The 13,504-nt window shown below is 51.5% G+C and overlaps 1 protein-coding gene across 1 annotated transcript; it reads left to right on the top strand.

The window, feature by feature from the left end:
* The first annotated feature begins 3,373 nt into the window (after positions 1-3,373).
* On the top strand, positions 3,374-11,564 carry CD68 (CD68 molecule). The gene is made up of 6 exons (XM_039337860.1): positions 3,374-3,586; positions 3,922-4,520; positions 5,630-5,749; positions 8,318-8,393; positions 9,034-9,201; positions 10,260-11,564. Exons 1-6 carry the CDS (start codon positions 3,517-3,519, stop codon positions 10,397-10,399), a joined length of 1,173 nt encoding a protein of 390 aa, XP_039193794.1. The 5' UTR covers positions 3,374-3,516; the 3' UTR covers positions 10,400-11,564.
* Positions 11,565-13,504: the final 1,940 nt, after the last annotated feature.

Here is a 13,504-nt window from a genome sequence, read left to right as displayed (position 1 = left end):
ACAAACCTACGGTAAAGAAAAAAAGTTTAAACAAAAGAACTTAATAGAAAATAGATAATTTACATTAGTTTTGAACGGGGCAGCCTTGTTAGCACAGGGGAGAATTTAATGCAGGGGTCCCCAACCTCGGCCCCTTTTAAGACTTGTGGACTTCAATTCCCAGAATTCGCTGGCTGAGGAATTCTGGGAGTTGAAGTCCACAAGTCTTAAAAGGGGCCACGGTTGGGGACCTCTTGATTTAATGTACTTTCCAAGGTAGGGAATACAGGCTGGGAGGGGGGCACAGTGTGACAATTGGTGCCTTGGCTTCCTAGTGTGTCGGTTTCCTGTTGTGGGAAGTCCACTTAAAGTTCCCCACCCTGACCTTGAGCAAGACCGGGTGCATGTGAGAGTGGGGGAAAAACAACCAAGTTAGAACACTTCCATTTTCCATTCGGGATTCGGTTCTCCAAATCGACACGTTGAATCGGATCAGCAAGGTTTGGACTTCCCAGAATTCCCCAGCCAGCAAGTTGAGTCTTAAAAAGTTGCCAAGTTTGAAGACCCTCAGTCTAGGTGTTGGGCTAGACTAGAAGACCTCCAGGATCCCTTCCAACTCTGGCACTCTTGTTATTCTTAGGGCCTCCCCAGCTCCTAAAAAAGGATTCCGAACAGGACAACGTGAACTGGGGGTGATGGAAGACCCCCCCCCTTGAAAGGGGTCCTTGGGGGGAGGTTTACCTGGGAGGGAAGGAGAGGTTTTTTCAGGGTGTGTCTCATCAGCACAGCCGGCTGTGGAATTCTGGGAGTTGAAGTCCAGAAGCCTTAAAAGTCACTGAGGTTCGAACTCGGGTGACTTTTTTAAGCCTTGTGGATTTCCGCTCCCAGCATTCCATGCCGGCTGGGGAACTCTGGGAGTTGAAGTCCAGCCATCTTAAGAGACTAAGAAACGAGGATCAAGAAGCAAAATGCACGGACTTCCACTCCCAGCATTCCATGCCGGCTGGGGAACTCTGGGAGTTGAAGTCCAGCCATCTTAAAAGTTGCCAAGGCTGAGAAACGAGGACCGAGAAGCAAAATGGACGGGCTTCAATTCCCGGAGTGGCCCAACCCGCCTGTCCAGAACACAACGGGTGCCCAAGTAAATGTCGTTTTGATCTAGGCAGGTGCCAAAGTCCAGCTGATCCCACCTCTGGCAGGTGTGCCAAGGCCCCAGCCCTGGCAAGAGGGGAGGATCGGTTCCAAGGGTCATCCCCAGACCGGTAGCTTCTTCCCCCCCCAAAAAAGGGGAGGATAGCATGGCCGCCCTTCCCCTCCCCTCCTCAGCTTAGGATAGCATGGCTGCCCTTCCCCTCCCCTTCCCTTCACCTTTGCAGACCAGCTGGGACCCCCTTCCGTGTATACCTGGGCTTCGGTCCCTTTGCACCACCTGTCAATCTCATGTCCTCCGAGGTATGGCGGGAGGGGGGGGAGAAGGGGGGCAGCTGAAGGGGGCAGCACACCCCCTTTGGCTTGCTTGGATCAGCCAATTAAGGCAGGTAGTCCTCGGCTTACGACCTCAAATCCAGTCCCAGATTTCCGTCGCTCCAGGAGACCTTGTGTTTTGCCCCGTTTTACAACCTTTCTCGCCCCGGTTCTTAAGTGAATCGCTGCGGTTGTTCAGTGGGCAACCGCGTTGTTAAACGAATCCGGCTTCCCCACTGGTCAGGAGGGGGTCAAAAGGGGAATCACGGGACGCCGCGCGACCGTCGTAACTATGAGTCAGTTGCCAAGTTGTCTGAATTTCGAGGAGAAGAGCACGGGGATGGCCGCAACGGTCGCAAGTGTGAAAAACGGTCGCGCGCCCCTGTCTTCAGTGCCGTCATAACTTCGAATGGTCACTAAGCAGACCGTTGTAAGTCGGGCCTTACGACTGCGAGAAAACCAGGAAGTTTACGGAGCCCCGAGGAGGCTTTGGATCAACGAATTCTGCAGGCCCAGAAGAGGCCAAAAGCAGCCAAGGTGAGTGCCAGGCACACCTGGGGGGTCCCTGCTCTGGGAGGGGGGTCTCAACTCCCCCCCCCGCTAATGGGGTGGGGGGAGAAGCTGCCTCCAGCAGCCCCTGGAGCAGTGGTTCTCAACCTGTGGGTCAGGACCCCATTTGGGGTCGAACGACCATTTTGCGGGGGTCGCCAAACAACGCAGTCCGCCATTTTTTCCCCCCTTTTCCTTAGCTGGGCTACTCCCTTTTATTCGATTGGCTTTTGAAAGCCAATAGAAGAGACTCTCTTAAATAGAGTCTCATTCTATTGGCTTTCCAAAGCCAATAGGAATTGTCCAGGCTGCCTCTGCCCTGCTGAGCCCGCCAAAAGTCCCATTCTGCAAACGGTGCTGCACCAGTTGAGTAGTCCTCAACTTACGACCGGTTGAGTAGTCCTCGATTTACGACCGGTTGGGGGGTCGCGGCATTACAAAGGTTGAGAACCACTGCCGTGGAGCGTTTGGCCATCCCAGACCAACCAGTTTTTCCTCCACTGGCCTGCTGGACTGCCCTCAAGGACCGAAGCTGTGCGTGCATTTTGCCTTACTGGAGAAATCTCGTTTGTGTCTTGTGGTGTGTGTGTGTCTGTGTGTGTGTGTGTGTTTGTGTGTGTGTCTGTGTGTGTGTGTGTGTGTGTGTAAAAGGCCTGGCCCTCCACCTGCTTTTGCAAAGAAGAGGCACAGCTGCCTCCGGTCACATGAGAGTCAGACCTGCAAAAGAGGAAGGGGAAATTGCTGATTTTGGCCTCATGAAACAACTTTGATAACCTCTTTGCTGCCCTTTAATGGCACCCAGGACCCTGATCCCCCTCCTCCTCCTCCTGGCACCCAGGACATAGCAGCCTCTGCCCTTCGCCCCCACGCCCCCCCACACACACACACTGGCCCCCTCCCACCCACTGCCCCATGGAGGGCAGAGAGCCAGTGGGGGGACGTCCCCTGGGGAGGGGGCTTTTGAGGGAGGGGGGAGACCAGGTGGGCAGAGAGAGCCACCGCTTGTCTGAAATGGCACGGGGAGGGGTCTCCCGCCTGAGCAGGGGGTTGGACTAGAAGACCTCCAAGGTCCCATCCAGTTCTCTTATTCCATTAAAACACAAGGACACAGCCGGTTCCTGGTTGAGCACCAAAGAGGGGGGGGGGGCAGCCTTTGTGACCCTCCCGCTACTCGCTTTGAGCCCCTGGCCCCTGGGGGGGGGAGGCGGGCAGGCAAGAAACGCGCGGGGGGGAGTGGCCAGAAGCTGATGCCATGCATGAGGTCCCACGGCCACAGCCGTGCAGTGGCTTCCGCCATGTCGCAGGAGGGAAGAGTTCCCCTCTTCCCTCCTGCGTTCACCCCCTGCCACCCCCCCCTTGCGTTCACCCTTGGCTGGTTCTCCCCCCCCCCACTGACTCACACTTTGTCAAAGCAGCAAGTCTCATTTCCTTCCCCTTCTGCCAGCCCCCCAGGCCGGACGGGGAAGCGGCGGGTCCAGAGTCTCGTGAGCCTCAGCCCTGCGAGGGAGGCCGTCGGAGGGAGCCATGCAGTGGGTCAAGGTCTCGGTGGGGGCCACCGTCCTGTGGATCACCAGCTGGTGCCTGCTGGCCGCAGGTGGGTGGTCTCCTTCCCTGGAACCGGGGAGGGCTGTTCCCTGGATGGGGGGGGTTGAAGTGGGGATCCCCGGAGGGAGGGGCAAATTAACCTCCCCAAACCCTGTGGGAGGGGGGTTTTCTTGTAGGGTCCCTCGGTGGGTGGACGGGTGGGCTCCCAGACTCTTGCCCCCACTCCGAAATCAGAGGCACAAAGCAGAAGAAACCTGGGGGGGGCTGGCTGGGTGGAAAAAGGGGCTTAAGCCGCTCTGCAGACAGATCCCCCCCCTCCCACTGGGCTGGCATGGCTCCCCGGGGGCCACTGAGTGACCGGTTGCTTGGGCCGCTCTCTTGCAGGTCACCCCTCGGAGCTGGAGGACCCCTGGCAGCCCGGCTCCCCCCAGTCGGACTCTGCAAATTGGCCCCACCCCACCAAGTCGGCCACTCTGGTGCCCGCCTTCACCAAGACCCCTGCCCATAAGCATACCACGACCCACCACCACCATCGCCACACCACCACCACCACCACCCACACCTCCCACCCCCACACCACCACGGCCAGGAAGCAGACCACCACCCGCCACTCTGCCACTACCCACCACGCTACCACCACCCACCACGTTACCACCACCCGCCACACTACCACCACCCGCCACGCTGCCACCACTCACCCTGCCAATCACACCTCCACTGCCCACCCGACTAGCCACCCCCAGACCACGACGCACGAGAAGCACCCCACCACCCATCAGGCCGCCACCACAGCCCCCGCCAACCACACCTCCCACGCCCACCCCACCACCACCACCACCCCCCAGACCACGGCCCCACGGCCCACTCAGCCTCCGGGTGTGCTGGTGGGCAATTACTCCGTCAAGCAGGGATCCGCCGTCTGTCTGCGGGCAGAGATGGGGCTGCAGCTGCGGGTCCGCTACGCAGACAAAGCCAAGCGGCAGGTGAGCATGCGGGGGGGCAGGTGTGTGTCCCTGTGGGTCAGACGGGGCTGGGGGACCGGTGGGGCTGGGAGCCCGGGTGCCGAAGCTGGGCACCGAAGTCGATTTTTCTGAGCGAGGAGATTCCAGGCCGGCAGTCGAGTTCCTCTCCCTCGCTCGCCGGGCCACCGGGCTGCATTGCGCGACTCGCTTTACGGCCGTCCTTAACCGGGTTACCCAACCAGACAGCTGCATTTGACAGTTTGGGGAGAGGGTGGATTTCCCCCTTTTGGATCTGTCCCCGGCAGAGTGGCTCCTGTTGAACAGAATAATAAAGTTGGAAGGGACCTCGGAGGTCATCTAGTCCAACCCCCTGCCCAAGTAGGCCAGGGTTGGGGAACCTTGGCTCTTTGATGACTCGTGGACTTCAACTCCCAGAATTCCTGAGCCAGCATGGGGGGAACTATGATCTCTTCATGACTGGTGGACTTCAACTCCCAGAATTCCTGGGCCAGCCTGGCTCAGCTTGGAAGCCTCTCCCTTTCCCCTCAGCGTGGCTGGCTCAGGAATTCTGGGAGTTGAAGTCCACCAGTCATAAAAGAGCCAAGGTTGCCCACCCCTGGCCTAGACCGTTCCAGACAAATGGCTGTCCAGTCTCTTCTCAAAAGCCTCCAGCAGCCACAACTTGTAGTGGCAAGCCGTTCCCCTGGTTCACGGTTCTCACTTCTTTAAGGAAATTCCTCCTTAGTTCCAGGTTGCTTCTCTCCTTGATGAGTTTCCATCCGTCGCTTCTTGTCCTGCCCCTCTGGGGCTTTGGGGAATAGGGGGACCCCTCCCCTCTTCTTTGGGGCAGCCCCTCAAATGCTGGAAGGCTGCTATCCTGTCCCCCCCCCCCCGTTCTTCTTTTCTCTAGACGGGACGTCCCCCAATTTAACTGAAGAAGAGTGTGGGCAGGAGGGCACGGACGGGGAAAGGCAGCAGCCTCAGTTTACTTTGAGGAAATGGAGGGCCTGGGATGGGGGGGGCAGAGGGGGCCCTGCATGCCGTCTCTCCTTCCTTCCTTCCTTCCTTCCTTCCTTCCTTCCTTCCTTCCTTCCTTCCTTCCTTCCTTCCTCTCTCCCTCTTTTTTCCAGGTCTGGGGAGCCTTTGCGGTGCAGCCCAACCAGACTGACTTCTCGGGGACCTGTTCCAGCAAGACGGCCACCTTGAAACTACATTTCCCAGAGGGCTTTATTCTCTTCACTTTCCAAAAGGTGCAGGAAGGGGGTGGGTGGGAAGGACAGAGGGAGGAGAGGGGAGGGAGGGGGACTCTTGGGGCCTATGGAGGCCAGCAAGCAGCTCATTTCAATACACACACACATACACAACCAGGCAAAGGCACTGCCCACCCACCAAGGTTAAGAGGGCTTACAGAATGCAGAATGATAGGGTGGGAAGGGACCCTGGAGGTCTTCTAGTCCAGCCCCCCCCCCCCCCCGCTCAGGCAGGAAACCCTACAGCAAGGGTGTCCAAACTGGGCCGCTTTAAGACTTGTGGACTTCAACTCCCAGAATTCCCCAGCCAGCCATGCCTGTTTTTTTTTCACCTATCTCTTAAAGCGGTGAGATTGGAGAGGAAAGGATTACAAGAGAGTAAGCAGGGCCACAAGGAGTATGCTGGCTGGGGAATTCTGGGAGTTCAAGTCCACCAGTCTTAAAGTTGCCAAGGTTGGAGACCCCTCCCCTATTTCATGTCCTCACCTATCCCTTAAAGCGGAGAGAGTGGAGAGGAAGGGATTACAAGAGAGTAAGCAGGGCCACAAGGAGTATGCTGGCTGGGGAATTCTGGGAGTTGAAGTCCACCAGTCTTAAAGTTGCCAAGGTTGGAGACTCCTCCCCTATTTCACGTCCTCACCTATCCCTTAAAGCAGAGAGATTGGAGAGGAAGGGATTATAGGAGAGTAAGCAGGGCCACAAGGAGTATGCTGGCTGGGGAATTCTGGGAGTTGAAGTCCATCAGTCTTAAAGCGGCCCAGTTTGGACACCCCTACTTTATATCATTCCAGAATCCAGACCAATGGCAGGATAAGGTCACATTTTAAGACAGCAAGCTTAACGATTATAGGTCGTCTTTCAGTTTACGACCGTTTAGTTAGCAACCAAAAATTTTCTTTACTTACAAACGGTCCTCATGCTGAACGGCCGTCGCAGCATCCCTGCAATCGCGTGGTCGTGAACTGGGGCCACTTTGGCATCTGGCTGTGGTTTATGATGGTTACGTCAACGTCAATGGGGGAAGCCGGCCGGGATGGTGGCCAATCGCCAGCACGGGATGTCTCAATTAATGACTGTAGCGCTTAACGATATATTTGGTCATACGTCAAGGACTGCCCGCAGTTGGGGGGGGAGTTTTTTAAAATATAAACTTAATTTACTCAATAATAACTTTGTGAGAAGAGGATGACATTGTGAGGGTTTATCTGTGTATTAATATCACATTTCCTAACGTTCTGCCGACGTTGTGCTTTCCTGGGTGACTGGTTTATTTGAAAATATAATTTCTCTGCAATATTTTCAGACAGTCACCCTGCTTCTCCCCACACCCCTGACTCATCGGGCAGTTCCCAAAAGGACACCCCCCCCCCGCACCCTCTGGTCAGACTGGGATGACTCACTGGTGCTGACTGGGGGGATAGGGGTGGCTCTAGGTCTGATCAGCTGGTCAGCAGGCATCACATGCCAAGTTGTAACTCAAGTGTTTCTCAAGATTGGCAGTTTTTCAGAGGTGGGGACTCCAGGAAGTCCTCAGTTTATGACCATCTGGAATTTATGACCGAGCTTGAGAGACACTGCTCTAGGTCCCATTGGGGGCAGAACATATGAATTTGGGGAAGGGGAGATAATAATAACAATAACAATAAGAATAACAATAATAGTAATACTAGCAATAGCAACAATAATAGTAATAATAGTAATAGCAATAATAGTAGTAGTAATAGTAATAACAGTAATAATAGTAATAGCAATGATAATAGTAATAGTAATAACAGTAATAACAGTAATAGCAATAGTAGTAATAGTAATAGCAATAATAGTAATAATGGTAATAGCAATAGTAATAATAATAGTAATAGTAATAATAATAATAGTAATAGCAATAGCAATGATAATAGTAATAATAGTAATAGCAATAATAATAATATTAGTAATAATAATAAGATAACCTTTATTGTCATTTTTTTTACTGTGGGCACAATGGCAATAATAATAATAGTAATAGCAATAATACTAATAGTAATAATAGTAATAGCAATAATAATAGTAATAGCAATAATAATAGTAATAATAGTAATAAGAATAATAAGAATAAGATAACCTTTATTGTAATTTTTTACTATGGGCATAACGGCAATAATAGTAATAATAGTAATAGCAATAATAATATTAGTAATAATAATAATAAGATAATAAGATAATCTTTATTGTAATTTTTTTACTGTAGGCACAATGGCAATAATAACAATAATAGTAATAGCAATAATAATAATAGTAATAAGAATAATAATAAAATAACGTTTATTGTAATTTTTTACTATGGGAATAATGGCAATAATAGTAATAATAGTAATAATAATAGTAATAATAATAATAGTAGTAGTAGTAGTAGTAGTAGTAGTAGTAGTAGTAGTAATAATAATAATAATAATAATAATAATAATAATAATAATAATAATAATAATAATAAAAACGTTGGAAGGGACCTTGGAGGTCATCTAGTAGCTTTGGCCTCTGTCACCCCTACTTTCTAGAGAAAAAAACCCATTTTTCCCCCCTCTTTCTCAGAATGAAACAGAAAAGACAGCTTACCTGAGCCAAGTCCAGGCCAATCTCACCTACTGGTTCCCCCAGGCGACGACAGGGGAGCAGCTGGGGGGGCTGGCTCAGGGGTGGGGGGCCGGTTCAGTGCCCCGTGGCAGTGCTGACCGAGGGTTTGATGCCCCAGAGCTCTTGGAGAGACAGAGGCCCATTCCGTGGGGAGGGGGTCTCCTGCACAAATTTGGTGGCCTGGGGGTCTTTGGGGGGGGGAACGTTTGCTTGGCCCCTCAAATTACGGCCGCAGGCAAGCCCCACCTGGCCTCAGCCATGAAGCCCCCCCCTTAACCCCCCCATCTGAATTCACACCCCAGCTGGCTCATCCACGCGTACAACTATCCCTTTAGTGACCGTTCAGAGTTACACCAGGATTGAGAAAAGGGACCGTGTTTCACATCTACGACCGTCGTGGCGTCCCCGCGGTCACGTGACCAAAATTCGGACGCTCCTATTTATGACGGTCGCAGTCACGCGATCCCCTTTTGTGGCCTTCTGATGAGCATCTGGGGAAGCTGGGTTCACTTAATGACGGGGTTACCAACTTAAGACCTGCAGTGATTCATTTAGCCACGGTGGCAAGGAAGGTGGTAAAACCTTTTGGGGAGGGGGGAGCAGCAGGTAGGATCTTCCCCGAGTGGGGGCACTGAGCCCCTTCCCCACCGCCGCCTGGCTCTTTGCCTCCGCAGAGACGACCTTCAGGGCCAACAACGCCTCCCTCCGGGAGTTCGCGGCCCCCCTGGGCATGTCCTACCAGTGCCTCAACCGCAGCCTGGACCTCACTGAGGACTTCCACTTGAGTGCCTTGAGCGAGCGGATCCAGGCCTTCCAGCTGCAGGATGGGAAGTTCGGAGAAGGTAAATGCTGCTGCCTCTCCGCCTGCAAGGCGGGAAAGGACCCTCCCAGCTCCCCTCTCAGACAGCGGTGGGGGGGCAGCAGACTCAGGGACTTCAACTCCCAGAATCCCCCAGGTTATTTTTTTTCCCCCCACTTGGCCAAAGCAGAGGTATATTACGTCTCCTGCGTTCCCACCGTCTGCTAAGAAAAGTTACCTGATTCCCCCAAAAAAGGGATTGTTCGCCTTCCGGCTGAGTTCTGATTCAACCCAGGCTGGCTGGGGGATTCTGGGAGTTGTTGAGGTCCAAAAGTCTCCAAGTGGCCGACTTGGGAGACCCTGGGTATAGGGGTTTCCTGCTTGAGCAGGGGGGGGTTGGACTAGAAGACCTCCAGGGTCCCTTCCCATCCTATCATTCTGCATTCTGTAAGCCCTCTTAACCTTGGCGCCTTTGCCATGTGTGTGTGTGTGTTTGTGTTTGTGTGGGTGTGTTGAAATGAACGGCTTGCTTGCTTCCATAGGCCCCAAGAGGCCCCCGCCATTCCCCCCCTCGTCCTTCCCATCACCCCCTTTCTGCACCTTTTGGAAAGTGTGTGTGTGTGTGTGTGTGTGTGTGCTGAAATGAACGGCTTGCTTGCTTCCATAGGCCCCAAGAGGCCCCCACCAATCCCCCCCTCGTCCTTCCCACCAACCCGACATAGAACACAGAATCAGTGTTGAAAAGGGGACCTTAGAGGTCTTCTAGTCCAACCCCCCAGCCCTGGGCTCCCAGGTTCAAGCCTTCCCCCTTCCTTCCATCCATTTTTGGGGTTCAGAAGTGCCTGTCTGAAGAAGCCGGGGAACCCCCCCCCCACACCCATCCTTACCCCCTTCGCCTTGATCCATGTCTCCCAAGGCTTCCTCAACAAGGAGACCAACCAGCGCTCCCCCCCTTCCCCCCATCACCCTAAGGAATTCTGGGAGTTGAAGTCCATGAGTCATAAAAGAGCCGAGGTTGCCTACCCCACCCTAAACCCCAGGGGGGGCAAGGACACCCCCTCTTCTGCCTTGACCTCACTTTCCTTCCTCCGGCCCCTTCAGCCGAGGTGTGTCCCGAGCAGAGGCGCTCCGTCGTCCTGCCCATCGTGGTGGGCGTGGTCCTCGGCCTCCTCATCGTCATCGTCCTCGTGGCCTTCGCCGTGGGACGGTGGCGGGCCCACACGGGCTACCAGTCCCTCTGAGGGTTATTTGGATACCCTCCTTCCTTGGGCAGCAGCTGGTGACCCGGACTTGGCTCCTTTCACACTTAACGGACGGAGACGGCAAGAGAAAAATGCCAGCCACTCATCCGCTGCCCTTTTTTGGACTGCCATTGGAGGGGAATTTTAGCTTTTTCACAAAATGGTCTCACTGGCGGCGGGAGGGGGGAGAGGCGGGAGGTTAAATAAGTTAAATCAGTACACGGGTACGCCTCGGCTTACCCCGGTTTATTTAGTGACCGTGTGAAGTTAGAACGGGACTGAAAAAAGCAACGGCTTTTTCTGTTTTCCCACGGTTGCGGTCCCGTGGCCACCGTCACGTGATCCAAATTCAGACGCTGGGCCGCTGACTCACAGTTACGACGGCCGCCGTGTCCTGGGGTCATGGAACCCCTACCCCCTACCTAAATTGTCTTCCTTGTGCCAAGCCATTTTTATAAAAATAGAAAGAAAATTCTAATAGGAAAGTGACTTGGCAAAGAAAGAATTTTAAAGAGATTTAAAAAAAAAAAAAAGAAGATTTGACCTTTTAAAGGGGACCTTATAGATTTAAATACTTCTTTGCCTATGATTAAAAGAACGGAAGGCTTTTAGATGTAATTAGACTTTTATAATTAAAGGTATGACTTAGAATTAAGATAGCGTTTTTTTCTCTCTTTTCTTTTTTGGATATGAGAAATATGACATAAGAGGGGTTGATTTGAATAAAACTTTCAGGGATATCAATGCAATTACTATTGAGAAAATCATAACTGATGAATGTATTTCAAATACTGATAGGAAATCAAACTTTAGCAAGAGCATGAGAAGCAGGCTGTTGACTAATGGATTGACAGGATTGATTTATGAACCGATATTATTATTTGTATGATATTAGTAAAATGTGATGAAGATGCTTTTGTCTAACTCTGCATACATTAACAAACTTGCAATGGATTGTGTAATGAAGGGAAAATGGAAAAAAAAATATGGAGAAGAAAGGAAGATCAGAGGAAAAAATCCTGGATTGTGTAGCATTGAAGAGATTTAGATTGAAGAAGTGAAATATGTTAAATATTTGAACCCAGACAACGTGTTGTTTACTAAGCACTAAAGACTGTACTTTTTAAAAATGAATAAAACTTTTATTAAAAAAACAAAACAAAAACCAGTTCATTTAGTGACTATATGAGAAAAGTGACGCACAACAGTTTTTTTCACACGGTTGCAGCATCCCCACGGTCACGCGATCCAAATCCAGACGCTGGGCCACTGACTCACAGTTACGACGGTCGCCGTGTCCTGGGGTCATGGAGTCCCCCTTTTACGACCTTCTAAAAGGCAAAGTCCACAGGGGGGAGGGGGAAGCCGAAAGCAGCAATCCACTTAACAACGGAGGCAAGAAAAGTCGTTAAAATGGCAAAATTCACTCAGCCAGTGTCTCAGTGATGGGAATTTTGGGCCGAACGGTGGTCGTTATGTCGAGGACTCCCTGTATCGTGAGAACTAGCCTAACCACGGGAAAGGGAAGGCTGCTTTGGAGAAGCAGGTGGGGCATCTGAGTGTAGTGGAAAAACCATGATACTTACTTCAGAAGACAAGACCATGAAGGGTTGGAGAAAGGTTTTATTTACGCAAAGGTTCACAGCATTAGAATGACAAATTCTGAACCCCAGACTACTCCTGGGGCATCACTATTGTACAACTTGTCGCCCACACCTCATCCAAAGGATGACTCTTATCTACTTTTAACACACTGGAAAGGGGAGAAGTTTATATCTCGAGACCACACAGACCACACGTAAGGAGACGTTCACACAAGGGACTATCTTACCACACTGCCCTACACGAGTAGTATCTTACACCATCTGTGACTTTCAGCTGACACTTCTTGTAACAGGTTTTCTTCACAGAATTGCACGCAGGTCATTGCATTCAGCCAGTTTATCGTATTAGTTAAAGCTTGCAACACATCACTTCTGTTAATTAAAGTATATTTCTTATGGTATTTTTCTATTTCTTTTAATGGCATTTTCCATCTACCTCCTGAGGATCTGGCCAGGGTCAGGTGGGGGGCAGTTGTGGGTGTCGACACGGGGAACTGTTTTTTTCCTCCAAAGAGGAAACTGAGGGATAATAGTAATAGCAATAGCAAGGAAGGAAGGAAGGAAGGAAGGAAGGAAGGAAGGAAGGAAGGAAGGAAGGAAGGAAGAGGAGGAGGAGGAGGAGGAGGAGGAGGAGGAGGAGGAGGAGGAGGACGACTGTGGGGTCCTGGGTGCTCTCTGAGCTGGGTGGTTTCCTTGCAGATGTTTCATGACCAAACTAGGTAACATCATCAGTGTTAGGAGGGAGGAGGAAGATGAGGAGGAGGAGGACGACGACTATGGAGTCCATGGTGCTCTCTGAGCTGGGTGGTTTTCTTGCAGACGTTTCATAACCCAACTAGGTAACATCATCAGTGCTAGAAGGGTTTGTAGATGAAGAGGAACCTGTGACACCTTTATTGTCATTTTTTTACCGTGCACAAAGGCACCCATCAAAAAATGAAATTTAGCTGCCCGCTCTCAGTAAAACACATACATGACACACACCTAAAACATACTATGAACATATATATAGACCCACACCCTTACATATACGTAACAAATGTCAAACCCTGTCCATCTTGTATATATAACAGAAGGAGGAAGAGAAAGAAGGAGGAGGAGAAAGAGGAAGAACGAGCAATGGAAGATCCGTGGGGGAGGCTGCTTCCCAGCCATGACGCAGCCCCTCCGTGAAGGCTTTCAAACTCGGTGTAAAACGGTTGCAGTTTACTCCAGAGTAAAGAGAAAGGAACCTCATAGTAGGGGGGGGGGAGAGCATGCTCTGAGACCGTGGGAACGGCAACTGCGGTTTCCGCTCTGCTGTGCCCAGCAAGCCAGCTAATTAAAGGCCTGGACATGTCCTTCGTTTGCTCTCTTTATTTTAATTTTAATTTCTGGTCTTCAGTTTCCTGTCTTTGGGGGTCTCTTCCCTAACAGCCCCCTCCTCCTGGCACCAGGAGGAAGCAGACACCCCCCCCACCTGCCCTCTTTGCCAGAGATCCCCAGAATCCTCCCCCTTAAA

Source organism: Crotalus tigris, unplaced genomic scaffold (assembly GCF_016545835.1).
Source record: "Crotalus tigris isolate CLP2741 ecotype Arizona unplaced genomic scaffold, ASM1654583v1 scf7180000017690.20705106771:4171800, whole genome shotgun sequence".
NCBI classification, from domain to species: Eukaryota; Metazoa; Chordata; class Lepidosauria; order Squamata; family Viperidae; genus Crotalus; species Crotalus tigris.
Note: the sequence above shows the minus strand (reverse complement) of the source record. Positions and strands in the feature narration are given on the sequence as shown.

Excerpts from the sequence above, each read along its gene's own strand:
- CD68 (XM_039337860.1), top strand. The coding sequence starts at position 3,517 with ATGCAGTGGGTCAAGGTCTCGGTGGGGGCCACCGTCCTGTGGATCACC. Across the intron at positions 4,521-5,629 it reads CAGACAAAGCCAAGCGGCAG|GTCTGGGGAGCCTTTGCGGT; the intron begins GTGAGCATGCGG and ends TCTTTTTTCCAG. Across the intron at positions 8,394-9,033 it reads GTTCCCCCAGGCGACGACAG|AGACGACCTTCAGGGCCAAC; the intron begins GGGAGCAGCTGG and ends TTGCCTCCGCAG.